The sequence below is a fragment of the Anser anser genome (assembly GCF_964211835.1).
Source record: "Anser anser genome assembly, chromosome: 14".
NCBI lineage: Eukaryota > Metazoa > Chordata > Aves > Anseriformes > Anatidae > Anser > Anser anser.
The window spans coordinates 4,172,377-4,198,777 of record NC_139735.1 but is presented as its reverse complement, the minus strand read 5'-3'; the positions used below and the strand labels follow the sequence as shown (position 1 = coordinate 4,198,777).

The 26,401-nt window shown below is 39.7% G+C and overlaps 1 protein-coding gene across 6 annotated transcripts in view; it reads right to left on the bottom strand.

Moving 5' to 3' along the window:
- Positions 1–26,401, bottom strand: part of LOC310881294 (uncharacterized protein) — an 89,286-nt gene that overhangs the window by 28,260 nt on the left and 34,625 nt on the right. For 4 of the 6 annotated variants that reach the window (XR_014572300.1, XM_083798446.1, XM_083798447.1 and 1 more), the window contains exon 2: positions 15,199–15,288. The exons of the other annotated variants lie outside the window; for them this stretch is intronic. Coding sequence is in view for 3 of the 4 variants with exons in the window: in XM_083798446.1 (XP_083654572.1) it covers positions 15,199–15,288 (90 nt within the window). In the remaining variant the exon portion in view is untranslated. The remainder of the gene's footprint in view (positions 1–15,198; positions 15,289–26,401) is intronic. 6 annotated transcript variants of the gene reach the window in all.

The window sequence follows — 26,401 nt, the reverse complement described above, 5'->3', positions numbered from 1 at the left end:
TGTATGTGTGTGCTGATTAAGTCTTTGGGGATTCAAAATACAGAATCAAATCAAAAGTGCTGAGAGCGTCCCATGAGATGGTCAGAGAACAGGGAAGTTTCTCAGCACTTTGTTACTTCCCCTGAGTTTTTTTCTACACCATGCTGTTTTGCTAAAAGCCCATCCTATTAAGCTCAGGGATTATATACACACACAAAGATCCCTTTGCATTGGGTGGGAAGGCTGGGGAATCTCCTTGAAATTGCAAGAACAGCACAAACCCAAATTAGTGTCCAAAACCGGTACTCTATAAATCCTAGCTTCCTTTCTCCCTAAAGAATAATGTGGTCTTTCAGCCTTCAAATTCCACAATTTTCAAGAAAAGGAGACAAATTTAAAGCCATCTTTAAGACCATTTGTACAAGCTGAACTTTGATGTTTCCTCAAAACCTTTGATGCCATCTACCACTGATGGCTGTGAAACTCCATACTATTTACCTACATAGTAAGACTCAGAACTCTATTTTGGCATTGAATTTATCTAGAAGTCCAGTCCTCTACTCAATACTCTTCTCTCCTTCCTCTTTCCCTGCACATATGAATAGATACACCACTTTATTTTTTTTGTTTCTTACAGATGAAAACCAACTCACATTTCAGTTTTAAACAGAAGAACAGTATGTGAAGTTATTGTGTCTCAGCATGCATCAGTTTCTGTAGTCATCCATTCAACACTGATGTTTTCAATTCCTTACTGTTATCGAAAAGAAGAGACCATATCCAAACGATCACAGGTTGGTCCCTTTTCAAGGAATTTTATATTTTCATGTCTTGAAAATAGATTGCAGTTGATGCTGGGCATCCACAGCCACATACGTGCCTATGAAAGGGATATCATAGAGAGAGATGAGTCAATAAGACTCACTGCTGACCTGCAGCTGATTTCTATGAGATCAAGGCTCTTCAAAAACTTTTTGCTAACAACTTCAGAACTCTATAAAGGCCACTATAAAGGCCACCTGAAAAACAAAGCAGAATAAAAGCCCAGCAGACTCCTCAGTGGGGAGAGAGCTTTGGGAGTACGAGAAACCTTTACTGGAAATTGTCAGTGTGAGCAGTCACTGGTTGTTAAGGCTGCAGTTTGGCCTTAAGCTGATTTAATGCCTGCCTTCTGCTGAATGGGATGGCCTCAAGGTAAATGACTCACCCTGCAGCCTCACAAAAAGGGAAGGTGTATGGGTAAAATAGAGGAGGGGGGAGAGGACTTCTGATTTGGTAGCAGCTAGCTTGACTTTGGTGTTAATCTAAAGCACACGTTGTCTCTGGGAGTAAGGGCACAAGCAAGGCACAGAAGTGTCTTCAAAAATGAAATGGCAAGCTTGCACAGTCTCTCAGAAAAGCATAGTGTAGTTTTTGAATTGTCATCTCTAGCAGTGTGTCTCAGGTTTCAAAATATTTTGTACTTTCCTTTAAAGTGTGGGAACCCTAAGCTCCTTCAGAACCATACCTGTTGTGATTTTTAAATTAAAATTTCCATCTTCTACATTGATTAGATCCCTCCAGCCCTATACCAGTAATTTCTGATATCCCAGAAAACTGAATGACAACTCAGTTGAATCCATTTAAAAATATTTTTAAGCATGCCCCAAACATTGCAATTCTAGAGTGTTTGATTTATTTTACAAATCATTTTTTTGTATGGCTTAAACCACAACAAAGACAAGGAAAGAGAGATTCAAAACAAGAGAAGCAGATGCTGGACCAAAAAAAAAAAAGGCAAGCAGCATACTTACGTCAGATAGTCTGGAGGAAGAACTAAGGCAGTGAACTGAACTGACCTTTCTATTATACAAGAGACCAATATGAACCTCATTAGCAGAGTTCCTAATTCTGGTGCCCTTTCTAATTATCCATGCTGCTTCCTCTGGAGCAGACAGGTCTGAGAAAACATTCCAACAGCACTCCAGCCTTACAGAGGGTGGATAATTTTTTTTTCTCTTGAACCCTCTTACTCAGTATTAATCTTCAGCGGAAAACAAGTGTGTTGGCTGATTTGAAGAGCTTCATGATATCTCAATCATTACAGCTTAAAGACCAGTGGTTGAGAGGTGACCTTTATTTTCTTCTCACATTATTTTTAATTGATGCAACTACATTAACTCTCAGTAGCTACTCCTGGTATGCTATAGTGCAACTGAGCAAAAACAGTCTATTTTTTTCTTAGACAAGTAATACCATTTTTTAGGAGTTTGATTATAGAACCTCTGTGAGGTTAGACTCTTTGGTCTCAATATCACGAGTAAACTTAAGGCAGCCTTGCAATGCCTCCAGCTGGCCACTCTTCAGAAGATGTTTTACTCTAGGCAGCTGAGGAGGCTGCGTTTTCAATCAACAACAAACTTAAAAACAGACAAACAGTGGAAGAGGTAATGAATGTGCTTTCATTTTAAACATTACAGCATCTTTGTATGAGATTTGAATTTTGTTCAAGACAATAGATTTGGAAATATCAACATCCAGGAAGGAGTCTTAATGATATTATTGGCACCTTGCCGTCACTGTAGATGCAAACAGAAATTAGTTTCTATAATTATGTGTCAGCGTAAGCAGTCAGAAACAGAACTCATGAGTGAGATGTGCTATTTCTTTCCCTGTCATACAAAATAATCAGAGAGCAGGTATTTCAGTGGCTGGAGTTAGGTTCTTTAGAAAAAGTCACAATATAAATTCTACCAGATGAAGGTCTTGTCTTGACAGAGTATCGTACAACTTTTGAAATCCCTTTTTGACTTGGTCTAAAATCTCATGCATCTTCCCTAAAGAGCTCTGAAATGCTTGCTTACCAAAAAGACAGCACATAATCACAGAGGACCAATATACACAAGCTAATTTTTACCATCCCTGACTTCTGCTGAAGAAATAATTAGTTTTCAGGCTCAGAGAGTATAGTCTGGTAAGAAGTTATAAGTCTGTACAATAAGAGAAGCAACCTTGAAATTACTAAATATTTGCAGAACTTTTAGCAAATATACTCTACTGGCTACAGTGATTACCTGCCTGCTGAAATGTTTGCATACTTGCCTGTTTTTAGCATCACCCTTTGTCTCTTTGCTGTAATACAATGTTAAATCATTTTTACTGCAATCTTGTAAAGGACAATTGTCTGCTGTTTGAGATGCAACAGCTAAAGCTAAGCTTAATTACAGAGAGAAAAAAATGGAAGAGCAGCCAGAACTGAACAAGAAATAACTCCTTGGAAGTGTTTGCCATTAGAGGTGACTGTCACATTGGTAGCAAGGACTGGCTCCAAGGTTAGCATCAGGGGGAGCTCCTTAGCACTTTCCACAAAGGAAGCAGGAGAGGTGGGCCCTAACTGCAGCTGGATTGGGCTTGGTGCATTATTGAGGTGGCAGGCATGCTTACACAAGTGAAATGGCAGACACAGATGGAAGACACGTCTGCATGTTTAGCTTCTCTGGTGGGCTCCTTTCCAGAGCTCTCCGAGTGTCTGTTTTCTATTTGTGGTTCCCAGGTCCAGGTTCAACTTAATGCTTGTTCTCCTCTAAACGGATTACAGCAGGTAGCAATAAAAGTAACACCCTTCAGCAATTTTTAGAACTGTTGCAAAAAGGAAGAGGAGGTCGATGGGGCTTTTTTTGGATATGTTTCCTGTCATATCATCTACATGTACATTTTGAGACGGATTAAATGACAGAGTCACACTTCTCAAACCCTCTTTATCTGACAGGCATTGACTCAAAAATTTCATGTGGATTTTGGTTCTTGGATACAGCTCTGAATATGCCTTTTGGGTCTGAGATTGCTGGGTAGTAACATTCTGGTGACAAAATGATCAATTTCGACACTTTTGGAGCACAGTTCACTGTGCGAATTACTGCATTATAACATATTTTGCCAGATGAAATAAATAGAAAATGCTTCCCATTCTTTTGAACCTTGTGCAGTCATTTACGGTTATGCAAAATGGATATTAAAAGCTCTTTAGCTTTGGCATCCAAATCACTTCATAAAATTGAAATGCACAGACTTCTTCCTGCAGTACTGGTGCATTAGGAGTTTTTGTGCACATTTATTCCACCAAAACACTTTTGCATGCTTCTTGCATGTGCAAGGTCCTTTCACTCTTCAGTCTACCTCTCTCATTACCATTGCTGACGTATGTTTTTCTTTAGCTTGTCAAATACTATTTCTGAACACAAGGTTCTTTACCTGTTATACCTATCGTATACCCGCAAATAGACTTGAAGATTCATAATGATGCATCATGTTTTTATTTACTTATTTATTCATAATTCAGCATAACTTTTGGTTCATATCCACGTGTGTCCTGAAGTGTTATACACTTACAAAATATTGGGGGCTAATATTAAGTTAAAGGACTGGAGCCATAGAATAAACAAGATTGAATTCCCATCAAGTGATCTCATTGCATTTTTAAAAATGACAGAATTTTACTTTCATTTAAAATTATATCTTCATCCAAAACCTGTAAATAGAGGATTTTTAGAGGATTTTGGTCTTATTACCCTTAGAGAAGCTATCCCTGATACTGCTTTTCCATCCATGATTTATAGCAGCCTACGTTACAGATGTCTTATTCAGGAAGCAGGTATATCAGAAGAACAAGTTCTGATACAGTGACAAAATACACCCTCTGATGATGCATCGAAATAAACAACTGCCTAAGTGACACATTAACACCAAACTGAGAATACTGTTAAGAAATTAAATAGTTGGCTTGCTGGAAAAGTAGCAAATAGTCATGCTTGTCAGTGAGAATGTATATAAGGTAAACATAAGATACATACTTAAGTGTTGTAATTTTTCCTGATAAGCTACTTTCAAATGCTCTCCATCACTGAGCTTGGCTAATGTACCAAGGCGGGTCCCAAACAGCAGAGACATTCCAACCTTTTCTCTTTTCCCACTTGTTTCCCTTTTAGCACACACTGCAGTGACTTTCTGCACAGCGTATGATCTTGTCATGTAAGGGAATCTTAGAGGAGCAACACAAGCTTCCAAAGCACCTTCAAACATGCCTGCTGAGCAGCAGGCAGATTACTCTTGGAGTTTGGCAATGGTGCTGGTAATGCACTCAATCCTCTCACGTTACCTCTGTTCTGAGAATACTTCAAACTGAAGTTTGTTCTGAGCCTTAAACTGGCCTTGAGATGAAACAGCTGGCTGTGTTTCCTTGGAGGGAGGCCAACTGACTATTAGGGAAGGCATTGGATAGCCTAAGCAATGTTCCTGATCTCGTCCTTTCATCTAGTGTCCCATGACACAAAGAATGATCTCTTTCTGGAAGCTATGTGCAGTTTGTGAATATATTAGATATGCTGGTTAAGCCACTTCTCCTCTGTCCCCTAGCTCAAAAGCCCTCATTCCTATTGTTAAAGCAGTTTAAAAAGCCACTCAATAACATCAACCTCCATGAAAAGCTTTAGCTAAGTCTGCAAAACCGCACTCTTCGAAGTAACCTAAACACTACCATAATACACAAAAAAGAGCAAAAAGCCTCAGATGATTAAGAACCAGGTGTATGGCAGCAGCTCTGCGCTGTCAGTGTTGGCTGGTGAAGTGAGGTGTGCATCCCCAGAGCAGGCAAAGCCAGATGAAGCATCAACCTCCACCCACTCCGCTCATAACTCACCACAACTGGGTCAGTTAGTCTCGATTCCCTTCAATAATAAAATCCACAATGGCAAAATAAAGTCATGAGGAAAAACACTTCAATTTTGTTAGAGCAAAATATACAAATGAATGAGTAATCCTTCAGAAATTTTGACCTTTTCCGCTTTTCTTCAGATTGAGAATAAAATACCCTTTCAAATGATTGCAGTCTCTAATGAGACAGAACTACTGTCCTCTTCATGGCTCCTTGCAGCTGATTCAACAAGTCATTATGTGTGACAGCAAAATTTTTGAAAAAGGCAGTTTGAAACACTGGGATACTTCTCTCACCACATTGGAATCATTCATGGTTAAAAAAAAATATTCTTTTAACAAGCTCAGTAGTTTAGTGTTTATTAAAAACCAGAGATCAGTGGGTTTGGTTAATATGTAATGCCTCTGGGGACACTGCACTGTCATAAAATAGAAGTAATCGCGCAAGCTGTGTGCTTGATACTCAGATGAAAATTTTAACCTTTCAGGGGAAAAAAAAAGCTCCCCCCCAGCTTCCCTCAAGAATCCACTTAATCATATTTTGAAATCTAATAGGTTTTAGGAGTGATAACAGTAGTCTGGACTGCAGCAATAGAAAGAAACAGATTGTTCTAACCTTTAACAAGAGTGAATGCGAAGGGCGATTAATTTGTGAGACTTTCTGAGGTTAGAGATGAAATCCTAGCTCCCTTGAAGTCCGGGGTTTCAGCTTCTGTTGAGATTGCACAGCAAGGATCACATCCCAGCTCCTGTTTTATTTCCTAAAATAACCAACCTGAAGTTATGCTATCACCAAATAAGCTGTCCCCACATAGAAATGAAATTAGTAATTTAATGATTCAACTCAAATGGGAGGCAAGAGCTTAATAAAGAAATAGGACAACGTTCCTATCCTACGTTTTGCAGCAGACTGGAGTAGATTATCACCACGGTCTTTCTGGTTTTAGATGTAGGCCACGAACAGAGGAACCTACTCATATGAGACTCCCTAAAGGGTTAGAGTACAAGCACTATTGAGCTCCTGTTGACAGCAGAACAAATAATATGCAAATAGCTTTGAAAATCTTGTTCCAATACGTGTTTTCATTCCCACCAAAGGACACTGCACAGGAGACAATTTGAGCAAGCAGATTTCGGTGATAGCTTTGATTATTCTTTTCCTTAGTAAATTGTTGTGTTGTTGAAGGTAACCTTAAACTGACTACGTTCACTTGGTTGTGAAATTTCCATAAATTCATTGCGCATGTTACAGAATGTCTATAATTTGAGCTGGGAAGAAAGACAGGAGAGAAAGGACTGGGGAGAGTCTGGGTGTGGAGCAGACAGAGGATTTGGCAGCAGGCATGCTTCTTCTTTCTAGGCTTGGGTCTCAGAGCTAGCCACTGAGTTACAGAGAATTCAAATCACTCTTAAATATCACGAATTTTCAGAAATCAAAATGGGGGTGCTATTTTTAGCACTAGGAGCTATTTTCTAGTGTGTTGTTGCATACAGCCCACAACAGATTTGCTTTCTGTATTGTGAACTGTTCTGTATCTTCCTTTTTATGTAGTGCTATTTTGCAGTAGGATTTTGATAATTTCCCTATTCAAGTCACTGGAAATTTATGACAGAGTTAAAAAACAGCAAGAGTGAGCCCTTGATTATAGATATACAAAAGTGTCACCTATTTCACTGAGATAATGCCTAGAATAAATGTATTTGTCTCTTTGTTTCAAATATATCTCAACCTTCACATCTCATTCTGATGCTTTCTATTATGCCTGGGTTGAAGCACTGCTGCATCTATTTTGATTGAGTCTTCACAACCTGGAATTTTCAGAATTTTTAAGAGCTGAGAAAACAGGAAGATGAAGCAAAATTATTTTAAAAACTTGGAAACTTTTCCTTTAAAATTCTAAGACAAAAATAAATAAATGCACGAAAATTCTTTGATACGTGTGGGAGGACTTCTAATGATGGACAGTATGAAATCCATATAGATAAGTTTTTATATTGAAGCTCACACATGGCAGTGAAATCCATTTGTACACATTTTACCAGTAACCAAGCAACCTGTATACCAGTTATGCCCATGTAAACAAGCCTACTGTCACTTCTATTGGCGAGGCATTTTTTAGGTTCTTTCCTGGACTTCTTAAAGCTGACTGCATTTAAGAGCTTACAATTGTATGTCACATTCAAAATGTATTGATGATAAATATTTCAAAATTTATTTAACTTTTTGGCTGGTATAAAAAGATCTAATCATAAACACCCCATGTGATGAGTACAGCTGCAAGTCTTTTTATTTATTTATTTTTGGTCCAGCAGCTCTGTAGTTTCTCGATCTAATCCCCTATAGAATATAAAAAGTCACCGCATGTTGATATGGCTTCAGGCCTTTCTCTTTCCTTTGCAAACAGTTATAGTGATCAAAGAGCCAAAGGATGAAAGGATTTGAATGTTTCAAATATCCATCTTCTTCGACACTGCCCATTTCTCTAGATTTTTTCCTAGGTTGGATTGAATTAAGGTCTTATCTGGGAAGACCCAAATTTCAGGACTATGAAATTTGGCTTCTGTAGCTTCACTATAAGAACGATCTAACATGTTGCCCATGAAATGCTCTCTCTCACAATTTTGATGCAGATTTGCTAAATGATTCTGCGTCAGTGGGAGATGAGGTGTGGTGAGGAGGAGAGCACAGGAGGCAATGCCACATAGGCATTATGCGTTATTACTACAGGCTGAGGAAAGCACTGTTGGCTCATTAATTCTTAGCTGTATTGTTAATCTTAGATGCTCACTTGTTCTGTGATCCTGCTAGGTTTCCATTTAACACTGCCCTTTTTAATATTCCTTTTTCCAGCTTGTTTTTGCTGGAACACTGCTGCTCTCTAGCTTTCAAAAGCTTCTAGTATTGCCCACTTTTCCTTTTTTTTTTTTTTTGGACTGCTTCCTCCACACACTTCACCGATTTCCTACCTGAATTCAACTGAAAACATACTATCCATGTTCACGTGGAAGACGTCACATTCACTTTCAAAATGCTGTAGCAGAAATTACCCAGTTCTGATCAAAAACACTCTGCCTCCTGGAGCAAAGATACAGATGAGTATTTTTACAGCTGTAAAAACAAAAAATAAATAAAAAAGAGCATGCAACCTGCTCACGGAGACACTACCATGCAGAAGAGAGGCAATTGCTCTGACACAACTGTGCAGCCTCAGGATTGAGTCTGCAGCTGCATGCACGAAGCCCAAGGGGAAGAACACTGCAGCAAGGCCGCCAAGGAGCCCAGGGACCGGAGGAGCCCTGTGGTGGCCTGCACATAGACGGTACTGTGCCCAAAGACCTGTGTTGTTCATGCCAAGAGGTGGCAGGGTGGAAGAAACCCCAGCACTAGGAAATTCAGTGACCGCAGAACACGTGAGGTTTGTTGGGGAAACCTGACACAGCTAAATGCTCTTCATGATCACCAAAACAGGGGTCAGAGTTTTTATATCAAGATAAAGGTACAGCCTCTGGTAAATCAGCCTTTTAATGTTACACTTGTGTAAGACAGGTCTGAGGCTGAGACAGCTCATGAAGAGACCATTTCTGAACTGAGAGCAGAGTTCTGGTTACAACACTTACTACCCAACTGTGATGCACTTCTATCCCCCCTACAAACCTAAGGAGAGGCTCCCCTTTGCAGCTCTGCATGCTCAAAGTCACAGTGGTGACTCAGAAACCACTGAGATCTGAAGGGATTTGATCAATGAGCTGACTTTCATTTCACAGATCTAAAGACAACTTCAGAGGCCTGAACTTGGAGAGAGGGCTTTGTCCTTTACACAACCAGATTTGTCACCAAGGCAGAGCTCTTTAATCGGCATCACTTTGCAAAGGTTTCCTCTGACCTTTCCTCCCATACACAGGCATGAAGTTTCCTGGGGCACAGTTCTGGTAGAGGCTGTGAATTCAGTTCACATTCTCAGACCTTATGGGCTCCTCCAGCCTTGATGCACATCCTCCATTTGAATAAATGATCTGACAGCAATATTCAGCTTTCTTCACAATCTTCCAGTGAGAAGACAAGTTCAGTTCTGTACTTGATGTCTTACTGTCGAGTCCTTTGCAGCCAGGGAGAGGTGTAATTAGGAATATCACCTACATTGTGCCACTAACCAATTGTGTCAAACCATTTACCAGGGTTTGACAGTGTCCACAATGTGCATAGATGGCTAACAGCCTCAGGACAGAATCTGATGTATGACGCCTGCAGGTGTTTGCCCTGGCCGTTGCCTGACCGAGGGGAGCTGTGGATAAAACTCCTCCTACAAGGAGAGGAGAGATCCTGAGTGAGCTCCCTCCTTGACAAAAAGGACACTGACATGCATTCCTGGCTGAGATTTGTAGCACTCTGTGTTACGAAAAAGCACATGAAGCTGGGACCAAGTGGTGACACGGATGGGAACCCCCTAGTTTATTCACTTGAAACAGCCAGAACATCAGCTAGATTTCTGCTTGCACCATGCTATGTGCGAACAGAATGATTCAGAGCTTAGGACACAGATTTATTTATCATTGACTGGAATTGACTTAACCAGGAGGCAAGGCCACTAATGTTAATCATTACAGTAACACACAAAGTCTACTGAGCAAAGGCTCCCAGTACTCCCACTAGCTACATGGCCAAACGCAATGAAAGTCTCCTTGTAGGTGGCAGACTTAGGCAAAGACATGAACAGAAAAATTTCCTTGCAACTTGAAGTTTTAAGGCAGCCAACAGTGCCCTCCTCTGGGTTCTTGCTCAATTTCTTCCAGTAAAACAGGCATTGAAACCTGGTGGCTGCAAACACTTGTGTGTTTTGCTAATTTATCACCTTTCATATGCTTAAAAATAATTATGCATGCAGCATGAAACAACATGTAGGAAAGAAAACCTTTCAGAATTGTTACTTTCAATATCAGGAACTGGATATCAGTCAGACTACTGGGAGCTGTCTTAAAAACTCCAAATTAAGCAAGGATTTTATTCAAGAAATTCCAGGCATTCACTGTGGTAGCTGCTCTGACAGTTACCCAGCACCCAGCAGTGTACTTAGAGCAACTCTCCCATGCAGCCACTTAAAGATGATCAATTATGCAATGTCTTCATTTAAAAGTTTATTATTGAGACAGAATCTATAGCTAGATCACACAAATAAAAGTGTGTATTCTGTGTATTCTGCAGACTCAAAAAACCCTCTCCAGCTTCTTCGTTCTCATTTTACCATAAGAGCTAAATAAAAATCCCCAACAATATATGAGAAATAATAAGAGTGTTTCTAGTCTGAAATATATTGTTTTGCAAGTTTCCAGACTTTAGCGCAGAGCTCTAGGCTTCCTAATACCTGGACCTCTACACTGTGGTCCAGCATGTTTATAAGATACGTTAACACAGCCAAATCATCCCACTAAAATGTTTTCATAGTTTTCATCTAGAAAAGTATCACAGGAGCCTTGGAGCTCTTCCTGAATTTACATCTCTTGAAGTATTGTTTGGATACCTTAGTCTGGATCTTTGCCCTTGAGTCTCTCCTGGCCCTGTGCCTCTTTACATTAAAGAAGGCCCGGGACAGTCCTTCTAGGTTATGTCTTTCTAAGCAAATATTTAAATTCATTTGAGCTTCACCTTCAGGGTTAAACGCCAGCTATGATAAAGCCAATATAAATACACAAACTCAAGGGGGGGGGTGAAAGTGCTTGAAAAATGGGCTTGCAACTCAGGCTTCAGTTCTTAAAGTTTTCAAAGCTTAATTAATCACAATAGTGACAGATATCCCTTTCACAAATTGTCAAGCAGCACCACTGATCCTACTTGTGTACTCAACATAATTGAAAGACCTGCAAAATAACAAGTGGATGGTGACAGAGCAGCCGCTAACACTGAATAATAAAATCAGAAACAAATAATGCACAGCTATGAAAGAAAAAAAAAAACAGCTTTGATAGTCCCAACTGAAATTTAGTGAGAAATACTCACAAATTCTGACGCCTGTTTTCAAATACAAAACCCTTATAACAACAGTAACAGCATATTGCCCACGGCTACAGACAACCATGCAAGAATCAATCTGAGGAAGGGCAGAAGGCTAATAAGAAAGAAAAGCAAGGAAACCTCCGAGGAGGTAAGATTCTGCAAGTTGTAAGAATTGGGGGTGGTTGGTCATTTTTTCCTTCATGGTTTGGAGGTCAAGTTGAAATGAAAACAGGATTTCTGCCTCATGTGAAAGCAAAAACAAAACCAGAAGAACTGCAACATCAAGGCCTAGTGAGTGATCTGAAATAAAACTGTTTAGCGATGTGTGCCTGGCTATTCTAAGAGACATGGAAACACTGTAGAACAGTGGGAGATTTAATCCATGAAGAATCAGAATAAAGAAATTTTTACTGTAAAGTCTCTGGTGCTGGAGCTCAAAGAGCCTGCACAGACTAGTCCTAGTACAATTGGCTTCAGCAGCTTCAGGGCTCACAAAGTCACCGTCTAGGTGCTGGAGAGTGTCAGAAAGGCGCAACGAATACCTCCCGGACACTTGCCACTCTGCACTGAGGCTGGGTCAGTTTGGTTATAATTCTGACTTGTTTTTACTCTCCAGCGTTACACGGATCTGTCTGAATGTCCTGCTTCAGACAGAGAGCTAATTGCCTGCTCTTTGCATGGCTGCTGGCACAGACGCACCGTGCCTGGGAGCTGGGGAGGTGACTGCCTCGGCTCCCGAGGAGGCTGACAAGCTGTTAGCTCGAGGCTCGTGTGTTGGCAGAGGCAGCGATCTGCGCTGGTAATCTGTTCAGATCCTTATTTCCTGAAGTTTTGTGAAAAAGCACAGATTACCACTCCCATGGAACAGTTGTTCATTGTCAAGAACAAATCAAGTGGCAAAAACCTATGATCTATTTGCACGCTCACAATACAAGCAAGCATTACTGCTAGACAAAATTACAGATTATAGAGATTTCTTGCAGTTGATTTTGCATTAGAAGGACAAACGCAATCGCTCTTCTGCAACGGAGGAGAGATCAGGCAGTCCCAGGGTGTGCTGTCAACTCCCCTGAAGCCCAACCTTGTCTGAGACAACGCTTACATTCTAAGAAAACTTAGGGAAGAAAACTAAATTCAGCAATAGGACGGTTTTACAGCTATGTATGCTTCTGGGATTTTCAGTTCTGTATAAATACTCAGCTTCATCTCATAGTCAGAAATCTACCTAAGTGCAAATGCATCCAAGGTATTCCCAGCACTGACTGGACCAAAGGAAAAACCAGTTTAGCTTCAGTCTAACCAAAAGTATTTCCTCTCCTGTGACTGGTGCTTTAATGTAACATAGCACATCTTTTTCTATTGGTTTTATTGCAAATGTTATCCCCCCAAAAGACTTACACTACACATAAATGCTCATTTTCCCTATAAAAACTGCAATTTTTCCCAGCAATTGCTTCTGAATCAGATACCTGAGTTTTTAAGGAACTAAATAACAACCACCATGTAAATCCTAAACAGATAGGAAGCTGGGATTTCATAGGGCTGTAAGAACAAAACATCAGTCAGTCAGCAGCTTGTTTCCTGGTGAGCACATGCAATCTCCTGATCGTTGCTGGGGAGCCCCTTGTGGGATGAGATGCTGGTGACAGACCTGACATACAGCACTACAGCTAGCAACTGCAAAAGCTAAGGTGTGCTGATGTTTCTGCAGCAAGCAGCTTTCACATTGCAAGGAGGAGGGGGATTATTTTTAGCTCCAGGTATTACACAGAGACATTAATGCTGATGTGAGAGGGGACAGCACATGATTAGCTGAAAGCCAGACACGGGTGTTCTTGCAATGACAGCTATCGTACTATGTGTCACTTGCAAATGGAAACGGGGCTAAAAATATACTGCAGCGAGATAAAGATATATTGTGCAAAAATCGCAAGGATAATGGAAATATCCAAAAGAATACGGCAAGACACTGTCACTTTTCTACAGCAGCACAGAATTACCTTAATCAGATAATAAATAATTATGCCCTTAAATAGAGTTCTCCGGATGGTTTTAACACTCTACAAAAGGGACTCTAGCAGCTGTGGTAGGGCTTCAGGCTTGTAGGAGAGCTAAAGGACATTTCTTAAGAACCAGCTGGTTTTAACCAGACTGCATCCTACAGGTTTCTCTGTGACCTGTGGCAATGAGTACGATGAGAACACAGCCTGGCACAACTGTATTAAGACTCACATCTATAGGGTTTGCATTCACATTGATCCCATGAACAAGTAGAGCTGCTGAGGCAGATGTACCTCAATACTGTGGCTTTGTTAGTGACCACAGGAACCTGAGCCACGTGGACCATACATCCTCATATATCAGGCAAAATGACAGGAGTATTTAATTGATTAGGGAAATTGATAACTATTTTTTTTCTAAATCTTTAGAAAAAAATTACATATATAAAAAATAAAGGGGAAAAATTCAGAGGTACTAAGTTTTATTATTATTATTATTATTTTTTTTATTAACTAGGAAGGATTTATTTTTTTGTCATGATTCCTGTGCTTCTGGCCTGTGGGATTTAGCCAGGGGGAGCTGCCTCCAGGCAAATCTCTAAATTCAGGTGCGGTGGCGGCGGGCAGAGCACTAGAGGGCACCAGCACCTCGCACAGACAGGAAGGATCAGCAGCACGAATCTCTCCTTATGGCAGGCAAGAGAAATAAAGTGCAAAAAAGGAATAGTGATATGAAAAAATTCAAACTCGAGTTTACCTGGAATGAAAGCCTCTTGATTTGCACAGGTCCAACCCACAGCCATTGGCCGGAGCGTGCATTGTATGGCAACGATGGAAGATAGAAAATTCATGAGCCAGTAAGAATAATGGGGGTGTTTAAATGGTGTTTCCCACTGATACTCCAGGCTGTTTCACTGTTTTGAGCAGGACAATAATTTCCCCAAATTATATGAGGCCTTCAGAACAAACACATGATAGAAAAAGAGTAATTACAGCAGGAGCTGGCATGTCAATATACATCTAACCACCAAACTAGCCTTCTAGTGCCTGAAGCATGAAACCACAAGGAATTTGTCACTGCTTACTTCCATTCGGTGCTGCACATAAGAAGCACTGGGAAATGCTGTGCTTCCCTTCCAGATGACATTCGGTTTATTACTCAAATTCCTAGTTTTACCATATTTAAGTTTCCTGTTTCACCAATATCATTCATGAGGACCGAGCATTTCCTGAGCAGAGATGAATTTAAAAAGCACAACCACGCTGCTGTTCCCTATTTCACGTTAACCCCATCCCCTTCTTGGACCCATCCCCTGTCTGCCTTTGGTTGCACAGCTCTGGGGAGAATGGCTGTGCCCTTGCTGTGTGCTGGGGGAGCACCTGGGAAGGTCCTCAGGCTGCTCTGACAACAGAAATATGAGAGAAAGCAAAAAGGGCTGCCTTGCAGTGACTCAATAACAGGCAGGAGAAGACTAGACGAGTCCTGGAGGAGCTAAGTCACGCACCCAGCTATTAACAGTGTCCTGATGACAGTGATCTTACCGCTAGCGGCCTTCTGGGGCACAGCAGTCACTTGGGGAAGCAGAACAGGCAGCCTCTGCCCTTTGCTCCTGCAGCAAGGCCCCGCAGCGCCTGGACAAGACAACACACACGGTGGTCAGACACAGCACTGACAGCCTTGCGGTGACCCTCCCTGGGTCTGATGTCTGCACCTTCAGAGACCTAGCACCATGGACCAGCCCCAGTCCTTACATCAGGGCAGGATGCCGTGATGGGATTCCTGCTTCTCTCCAAATAGCCAATTCACTCAGTGAGCTTGTATATTCTAAAGCACACTAGTTACCACACAACTTTTGCAGCCTTTTTCTGCAGACAAGAACTTCCCACGCCCTCCTTTTCAGCCAGGGAGACCAAGGATAAATTCCTTGAAGAGGAGAAATACAGAGCTACTGATCACATTCCAATCATAACGATTGCAAATTATCTTATGGTGAAAAAAAGGTGAACGCACATTAATTATCTGTATCTGAGAATACACACAGGCAAATAGGTCATGCATGGATTTCAGTTGATTAGGAATCAATTGAATTGATGAATTCCCACTAGTCTGAAAAAAAATCTGTAATATGTTTCAATCAATGAATTGTGGGCAGTTTACACAGATAGATAATTCTGCTATCTGGAAGAAAGGACAGACTTTTACCTAATTATTTAAATTACTCTGAAGTTTGTGAAAGCAAATTGTAAGAAATTCTGTTATAACCACAACTGCTCTGCTTCCCTCTACTCATTCAAAATTCAACTTCAGCACTATTCACAATTATTATTCTCCTTCTGAGACGATTTTTAATAATGCATTAAATTATTCCTTGGGGTTTGTTGAAAACTCGTAGCATATACGATGGTTTTTTTCCATGTTCATTTACACAAAGCCACGCTTTGATTACCCAGGCAGTGCCTGACCAGCACCCTTTACACCTTTACAAGTGAAAAATCTTACACTTAGTGACCAACAATCACACTGTGATCTTAATTGCAGTGGTCAGTGCATATCGGTCCAGATCCCCTTCACTGAAAGAAATTAAGACAGCCCTTACAAGTGCTGGATATATGTTTGATTAACTCCTTGTCACAAATAATATATCCAGCTAAAATATTCCCTCTTTCCCTTTATGAAGGAATTAGGTGTGATGGGAAAATCACGTATGTGCACCAACTGCCTGTGGGATGTGGTTACCCTGTCATCTGACCTCAGCTCCATACAGAAAATCTTCTTCTCTACCTATACAGAAATTGTTATATATTATATATATATAACATATATATGTATCTTTAAAAACCTATAAAAGTACCACAGTTAGAAAAACATCCCGTGAGTTTTCAGAGAGCATTGACAACAATTTTATTTTCCACAACTATTCTCAAGACTAAAGTTTCCACTGATTGCTGATCCTGGATAAGTCAGTTCCTGGCAGAGTATCCCTGAATCACTTTTTGTTGAATCTTTGTATTTTTGACACACATTGATAGTGCTAGCAAGTGACTCTTTCAATTTTTGGACAGGATTGTTATTCCCATCTCAGGCTTGGATAGGGCAGTGACAAAAGAGTGAGATACTTTGGCTAATCGTTCCCTTTTCCAATGAATATGGAAATGTTGGTCCCACAATTGTTATTAGACATCAAACCTTGTTTTATTTTCTTCCTTTTCCATTTTTTCTTCTTCTCCCAGGAGTAGGCTATATTGCAGTATGTCTTCTTTAAATTGCACAGTAACAAAATATTCTCTGTAATTTTCCTTGTAGGACTTTCTATTTGGTAAATAAAGCCATTTCAGTTTCAGGTCCAGAGAAGATATATAGTACCCAGGCTCTCGACTTCTGCTGTATGAAGCCAGAAGTGATTTGGGACCTTTTTATTCATCTCAGAGACTGCACTGTTACAGCAGCACAATGCAATCAGCAGGGAGCCCAGGGCTAAAAGGCTTTTAAGTTAAACAAGAACAGTTTGGAGACAGCAATTTCTATAGCACAGAGGAACTCTGAAGTTCCTTTTGGTGCTGGTCGCTGAGACAGGGACAGGATGAGCTGCTAACATTTGTGTCCTTGGTGTTCTCCAAAGCTTCCTGGGACAGAACCACACGGGAGATGGGGAGCTGTGTGATAAAGGAACTTCCTAGTTACTGCGTCTGCTAAAGTTAAGAAAAAAACCCGTGTGGGGGGGAAAAAAAATACATATACACACACACGTATATATAGGCATTAACAATGATTTTATTTTCCACTATTTTCCAGCAATACCTTGAACAATTCAGGACTGGCTTCCTGCAAGTCTCTGGGAGTACTGCCCTGGTATGCACATACACGGCCCTCAGGATCCAGCAGCCCGGAAGTTTGCAATCCTACTTTATTTCTGCAGTAATTTAGCTAAAAGTGCTACATTTAGTTATAGCTATCTTTGCAGATATACTCGAGTTTGCAATAGGTGAAAGTTACAGATGAACCTTTACTTGAATTTCTTGAAAAGCAAACAGCAAAGCTATTTGTATCCCAGCTCTAAGCCCGATTATACACTATTTCATTTTTTTTCCATTGTAGCTTTGAGCTACCCTTTAATTTTTTATTATTTTTTTTTTTTAATCCTCATGGGATTTCTCAGGCTTACTGGATTGTCATTAATATTTGCTCTTGCTCACTTGCAATTATTTTCCTTCTCATGTTCTTAGGATGGATGGCTCTCTACTATTAGTGTCAGCCACACTATAAAGGAGCAAACAAATTGCGTATAAGCCACACTGTGGGGACTTGACATTAAGATGAATTTTAGGTTTAAAAACAGCATCAGAACAAAATATTAACATTATAACCTGATTTTAGCTGTACCACCTTGCACTGAAGATCTGTAAAAGACAAGCTGTTCTTAGCTCTATGGAGATAGTCTCTATTCAAGTGAAAACATAGAAGACTTCATAGAAGAGGTTAAGAATCTAAAAGCCTAATCTTTAACCAGACTTAGCTTCAGTCTCAGAAAGTTAGACACAAGTTTCCAGACTGACTCATTGTAATATCATTATTTTATACTATGAATATTAAATCAAAAGTTCCCCATTTTTATATTTTTCTTTTACTTCAAGAACTTTAGCTTCTTCTCCAGGATTTGTGAGGTTCATTCAAGGTTTGAGTACCAAACTACTTTCAGAAATGCCTCTTGACACGTCACCTTCTTCAGCAAATTCTGAGGACAAGTCTAGGTGCATGTTGTAAAACAGGAAGTGTAAAGCTACCCAGGTTTGAAAGAACAAGATATTTAATGGAGATAAGGACCAAGGAAGGAAAAGGTAAAAATAAAGCAAAAAGTTGCTACTTATTTTTACCTTATACTTCTTTGAGAAGAATGAGACCTAAAGCCTATAATTAATCTTTATGTCACTACCTATTCGTTTATTAATAGAAGACTAGGTTCTCTTCTCAATAAAAGTAAGTCTATATTCTAAGAAAAATAACTTGATAAATTCTGCTATTGTGCTACTTGGACCCATTTTTGTTGTTGCTGGCATTAGTTAGCCAGGAGAATGTATGAGAGTTTGTAAAAATACTGTCTAAACACAAAATGAAATCACATCCACAGCTCACTTTTTTATGCTTTGTAACTGTTATACTCTGCTTTCTTCTTCATCAAATGAATCATGTGTGACAAAGATGTTGCTATCCCAGAGATAACAAGTTTCTGCAAGTTTTGCAAAAACAGACAGCCAAGAAGAGAAGAGATTTGTTAACACCTCCACTGGAGAAAGAGTGCAGCAGAAACACAACACTTCTTGAATATCAGAAAACACAAATGAGAGACTTTTTCAAGCACCCAAATGCTGAAACAAATTGCAGCCAGTACTGGAGTTTTATTACGTATTAGAAAATTAACTCCTCAGGCATGAGTGATATATATATACACATATATATATATGATATATATATATATACATATATATATATTTGATGTATAGTGTCTCTGTTGCCTAAGGAGGGAAGGAAGTTATGTTGGAGCTTTGGGTAAATTCTGCTAAGAAAAGGCTTGCTCTGCCCAGGTAAGCCTGGCACACTGCTGCAGCCTTCCTACAAAGCAATCAGTATCTCCCCTTGATGGAAAGTTCCTCAGCACCGACTTTCCTCCTACTCCAATTGCCCAGGGCTGTCTTGTTGGCACAACTGTGACATCTATCATCATTAGAGGAAGGGAGCATCCACTTCTGAACTTCAGAAAAGAAATTATAGGCTTTCAAAATGGAGCAATCAGGCAGGGGTTCTCCTCTGCCCAAGGGCTGCTGGGGAAGGCTGCTCCTAGCACTGCCCACGTGCACAGCCAGAGCCAACTGATGCAGTTTCAGAACACACCCAGGCAAGTAGTGAGTTATAATGAAAAAATATTCCCCTTTACAAGGGGTTTTGCTGCTAGCAGGCATGGGATTCTGCTTACCTCAGGTATACTGCTTACCTCAGGTATAAACTCCCTGGGCAATATGAGATGTGTGCCTGCAGAGATCAGGACTGGGAGAGTTGCAGGGGAATAAGGTGTTCTTATCTGTGCGTCTCCTTTGGAGACATGGCACTGCAGAGCTGGGCATTTCTGCATTTTGCTACCTGCAAGTCACTTACTGCCTCTTCCTGCATGGAAGAAAGGAATAGCAAATCACTCTTCTCTGGACCCCCAAGTTATTCCTCAAACTTTCATTTAGCAGGGAATATGAACTGGGATAACAGACATCAGAAAAAGAGGAGCAATGTCCAGAAAGTAAAAATTCCTCTTCCCAGGGAGCCCATTCACTTGATTTATTCATTTCTACTTTATATTGATCTTAATGCAAAGAGAGCTTGTAAACCAGGTTTAGTATTTATCAGGTCTGATGGCATTAAGCAGTCAACTTTCACAGCTGATTTCAGATTCTAAAGGATGCTTTAATTACTGAGAAACAAAAGTGCTCCTGCTCCTCGTGTGAAAGGTGACATCTCAAATGGCTCGATTTCCCTCTGTGCCAGAAAGTCACAGCAATAGAGCAGATTTCTCTCCTGTGGCATGCTCAGAGGTGTCTGAAGAGGTGTTCACAGCTCTATTCATTAGTTACTCTTACACTCAGAAGCTTTGAATAGCATCTGCTTTTTGTGACAAGAAATCATTTGCTCATTGCCCAAAACAGATGCGCATTTGTACATTGCTCATGTGAGGGTGACTATGGGGAGAACAAGGAAGCAAGATGAGAAGCCTTGCAGATGCTCGTAACACATTCTTGTTCTTCCATCAAATTTTTAGTCTGGAGAACTACCAGAATAATAAAAGAAAACAGGGAGGCATGTGAAGAACAAGGGGAAGGAAGTTAGCATGAAACTAATTGTACTGGATTTCCAAAAGGAGAATCACCGTCTGCTTCAGCAAATGCTTTGGCAGAACACACACCAAGAAAAGTGTCAAACTTGACCTCATGTTTCACCCCTGCCCTGGGATATGGATGACAGTCTCAACAGGATGAAATAGCAGGTTTTCCTTCAAAAAGCCAAGGTCATCATGAAATCACAGAAAATAAGGGATGAAAGCCACTGCAGAAACACCTTGTCCAGTCCCCCATGTCAATGCAGGATCAGCTGATTCTGCACCACCCCTTGCAGGGACTCAGGAAGATGCAAATAGTGCAAGTGAATCTGCAGCCCACCAGCCAGGGGATATCAGTGCTTAGCTCTGCTCAGCCATGAAATGCTTTCCATAACCAGAACTGCATTTGCTGTAGCTCATACACTTTGTTTCAATACAAGGGAATTTCATGCCTCAGCAGAAGTTCCCATAAGCAGGAATTGACTTGTGGTATAATAAGTACTTAAATTCAGACATCTTCTGAAGCACCATCCTGAGTCCGCGTTAAAATTAATTCCTACATCTCCACTCAAGTCCCTATTGTCTAACACCTCCCCTGACCCTCCTTCTCCAAGTTACTGTGACAATGACCTCTAAGTACACACTGTAGCGTATGACATTTAGATGGAAAACAAAGCCTACTGGTCAAGTAGTAGAAATTAAATTAATTCCATTCATGGATTTTAATTTACTTCCCACAGAGCAAAATTTTGCATCCCAGCAAGTTACTGCCAAAGTCAATAATGACTGCCATCAGCATTTCAACATTGGATTCAGTTTCCTGAATCACATCAATAAAACAAATCTGTTATTCCCATAAAATGCACGTGCTGGTTATTTGATTAGCTTCCTGTAAAGCCACCATCATTCCCTACTACAAAAATAATTGCACCCAGTTAACTCATTAAACTAAAGCATGACTTTATGAGCCCCTGTGCTAGAGGCTGTGCAGCTTTCTGCTGCTTTCCTACCCATTGCTTGTCACTCAACTCCAACCTGGACATTGAACCTCAACGTGGCAGCTCGTTATGGGCCCTTGACCCAGTGCTTATGGATACCTGAGGACATTATCCCTAATGGTTGGCACTGTTTAGGGCTACTCTCATCTGCTTTACAAGCTACTGTTACTGGTAAGAAATGGTCCAAAGGACGCATTGCTCCTACTCCTTGTGGAGGCAAATCTGGTGAGATGCCAAACTGTACCTGGGGGTACCACTGCCTTTCTTCATGTTAACAAAGGTTGGAGAGAAAGCAAGCACATAGATGGCTGGCTCCCATCCTGGCTTTGCCCTCAGTCTGATAAATTATTCTGATCAAGTCATTTCTTTCCTAGAAAGTTTTCTTGATCTATTAAATGGGGATATGGGCATGAAATGTCTGTGAATGATGCTCTAAGAGCAATGAGTGTTTCTTACTGAGCTGCCCTTCACATTTCTTTGTCCCAAATGCAAAGCTGAACCTGTGAGCTGTGCAGCTGGCCCCTGGCTGGGCATGGGGGGGGGGGACCCTGGGCTCTGGACTAAGGGAAGAGTTCTTGGCATAAATGAGTCTACAAAAAGTGAAAAAGTGAAGAGTTTTCAACAGAATTTTGGTTTTCAAGTGACACATACAGCTGGTATAAACATTCCACTGGTGATTGTTCTGTTTGTGATACATATAGCCCACAGTCAGTGAAATAAAATCTCATTTTAGTTCTTTGAAATGTTCAGCGTATCCTTTTCCAAACTGGAACATGTTGGTTAAAGAAACACAGTAGAGTCCTTCATTTTGAATCATCCTGACTAACTTCAATCTTCTGATGTCTCTAGGTCTTGTAGCAAACACATTATAAATTATAGTCAAGGCCTGTATAGTTTTTTCTGTGCTACAGTCAAAGATACTTGCTGTCAGGAAAACCTTTTCTCCTTTCTTCTGTATTCTTTACCAGGCAGCACACCACTGCTACATACCAATTCACAAAATGGTTCAGCACTTAACATTGATTTCAGTTCAAGATTTTTAAAACCTGAGAAGGTACATGGCCAGATTGTAAAGGACACATTTCAGATCCTCAGCTCTGGCTGCCACTTGGTTTGCAAGCCTTTGGGGATAGTTTAAATAGGACAGCAGCAATGGAAATATTCCATTTTCACCAAATCAGGATGATGATGAGAAATTGTGTGCATTAAAGGTTAAATCAGGGTTTTGCTATAAGAATTTAGTACACAGTTTAGTAACAATATCTGCTGCTTTATCTGTGAGAAGTAAGTTGCATTTTCTTGTGGTAGACCTTTCCACCAACACAATAAATACACAGTATAACAGTCTATCTTTCTTATGTCATAGAAAGTACAAAAAGCAGACAAGAAACATTAGAGCACGTTTAGATTACAGGGCATGATCCTAGACCCCCTGCCTTTTGACATCGGAATGGCTCATATATTCTTGAATTACAAATGGGCAATCAGTTCATTAGGTTAGGCATCGTATTATTCCAGAAGGCAGAAAAGATGCAAAGTACACAGTGCACTTAAAAGCACTGCAAATATGATTAAAAAGATCATGATAAATATCCTTTTCATGAAAATGCTGTATTTTCTTTTAATCCTATAAGGAATGCCTACAAATTGCAACCCTTAGGATTACTCATATTAGCATACATTCACCTTGGTGAACTTTATAGCTGCATCTACAGGAGACAGAGTAATACAAAATTCTGCCCAGCCACTGATCTTTTAATAGGGCATTCATGGGAGAGTTGATTACTACAATATATTCAGACTTTTCTTTTTGTTAAGTGCACTGTTCTCCTTAAAGGAGATCCTAAATAACTCAATCGCATTGCTTGTTTTTTATGTCTAGATGCATAAAATCACAAAATTCAGCTACATTTAGCTAAAACATTTTCTAAGTCTCTTGATCTTTTCAAGTAATCCTGGGCTGATTTACAGTTTCCTATAAAAGTTAAGCAGCATTTCAAAGTTTTATGTGGATGTGTCACCAATGAAATGATTCAATTTTGACTGCAGTTTGCTCTTCGTCACCCTTGAGCCTTGATTATAAAAGTATCTATTTGCATTGAGTCCTCTGTGTTGAGAAATCAAAGGAAATGTTCAACCAAATCTCTCCACATCTTCGCTTCTCTAATTTTCAGACACCTTTAAATGTTCCTCAACTTCTGGCACATGTAGCCTGATACACAGAGGTCACAAAGAAGGGTAATTAAAATACACGGCAACCGCTCTGGTAGTGAGAAACCCGAGCTTCTCTGCACCCTTTCCTCAGTAGGACAGATTTCTTCGCAGTCGTGCAATCTGGGCTAAAACTGCTGACCCGACTGGAGTTACTTCTGATTCACACTGGTGTTTCCAAGATCAGAATCAGAAACAATATTTATTTGTAGATTTATGGGCCAATGCTTAAAGTAACAACACTTTGCAAAGCTACTGATGACAATTACAGACATCAAAATAGTGTGATTAGTAACTCATTAGTATGTCATCGTTTGCTTCTCTCAGACACATTCAAGTCTTTATAACCCCCTGCACAACATACTTATCCTTCAAAACTGATTTGTGAAGGCTCATTTCCCTTCACTTTGAGAGTCACTTGGACTGAAAGACTGACAGGAACCAAATTAAGCAAAGCCTGTGCATGTGTAGTGCCACACTGTACGTACTTAGATACACACAAGATCGCTCTGTGCCTTGGGAAATAAAATATGCAGAAATAACAAAGTAACCTAAGTATTTTAAAACAGTGTTAGGACTAGGATTCCACAAATATTTAGTATTTAAAACAATTAAATTGTTAATGGTCTTTTAAAGATGTCTAATGATCAAAATATTAACCAATTCTAATATAATGCATGTCTATATCGAGCTGAGGGTCTTGTAAAGACCAAGCACTTTTTACTGCACAGGAAGCACTTCTCTGCAATGAACACAAACTGCACTACAAAACATCAAGAACAGCAGCAGCACACACACAGTGGGGAACATGCAAACATATGTGATATAAAGCCACCATGCAACTACTTTTTAAATATTTGGGCATTCTGAATTTTGATTCAATTTTATGAATTGAACCAATGTGGAAAAAATTGTTCCTGAAATTTTTCTCTGAGAGTTTTCATCAATGTTACTATAGTTTAAGATTTCTTTTTAAATCAAAATTGTCTTTTTTTCTATGGCAAAACATCTCTAACAAGATGTAATTGCAAGCTGTTCTGCATTATAAGCTGGGTTCTTTGCATCTGAATTCTAATATAAAATAGCTCCAGGTACAGCATTAATTAGAAAAAAAAGTCATACTAATAAAGCTCTTAGTTCGAATGTTTTTCCCAGTTTTGCAACATATTGGTATAGCATTCTGCAGTAAAAAATGTCCTGAAAGAAATTAAAATGTGCAATATACAGAAATCTCAGCCTGCCTTATCACATTTTCTTCTTAATATAGAAGAGAATTATAGCTCTGTGACATATGCAGGAGGTTAAGGAGCATAACCAAGCAAAGCAGTGCTTATGATAGAAAATTAGTATTGCAGGCTACTCTATTTCTACATGCATTTGAGCAGCCCAGTAACTTTATGTAATAATTATTATTGTTAGTAAATGGTGTGTTTTTTGGTTTTTTAATTGATGATGAATAAATGACATGTCAGACATGTCAATTTTACTCAGCGAATTCCATTAACTCAAAATAACTGTACCTATGTCCATTTACAATGCCATTTTCAGACTTCACTCACCAAGATGAGTGTGTTAAACAGTTTCTCCTTAGTCTTAAATATTAGTCCCTATTCAAAGCATTATCTCAAGGTCTCAAGGTAGGAACTGTGAGCACTATTTCTGGTGACTCTCAATCAGGAAAAGCCACATGTAGATGCACTAGTTCCTGCTTTGCTCCCTGACAGCTCACCAGGGCTCAGGGGCTGGTAGAGCCTTCTGATTAATTTGTATTACTCAGGGCCATCTGATATCCTCATTTAAGCCCCTTGTATCATAATCCAGTATATTTCACCAGCTGGTGTTTGACTGGTTAACTTGTGCTTTTACTAAGTCACAGACTTCAGAAAGATTCCCATCTTGATGACAAGACCCTGATAAAGAAGCGTATTACTATCCTCAGCACGTTGTTCCAGTAGCTAATCATGCACACTGATAAAAACATCCATCACATTTCTAAATTGAGTTTGTTTGGTTTCAGGTTCCAGTCACTGGCTCTTCTCATCCTGCTTTCCTAGATTAAATAACACCTGTAGAGAAATAACTGACTGGTAATCACATCTTCTCTCATCTTGCTATCCTGAACATAAGGAGCATTTTTAAAGGTTTTTCTTTAACATGCTGATGTTGCAGCTCTTTCCTGAAACCACTTCAGGTTTTGAATAACCTGTTACAATATAGACAACAGAATTGCAATATGCAGCAGTAAAAGTCTGGCTTTATCAATATGGTTTTCACAGTTTAAATCTTAATTTTCACTTATATCTAAATGCTTTGTCCTAATCACATATATATATATATTTTCAAAATCAAATACATAGATTTTTCTGATGCTTTAAATTGATATTTGTCAAGCCTTGAGAGTGCACAGTTATGACTTGTTTTTAGTTTTTCCGTCTTAATATAAACAGGGGTTTTTATACTATCATCATCATCATCACAAACTTCTGTTCCTGTAGATAGCTCATCTTTTCTTATCAATTTTGCATGAGGTCAGGGAGTCCTTGCAGTTATTCTTCAGAGTGTAATTAAAATTATCCTTTGGCTTTTACCCAAATATATCTAAAGATTAGTCCCCAAACTTCAAAACAAACTAACCAAAGAATGAAGATATATTATTAAGTACATCAACAAGTGCACATA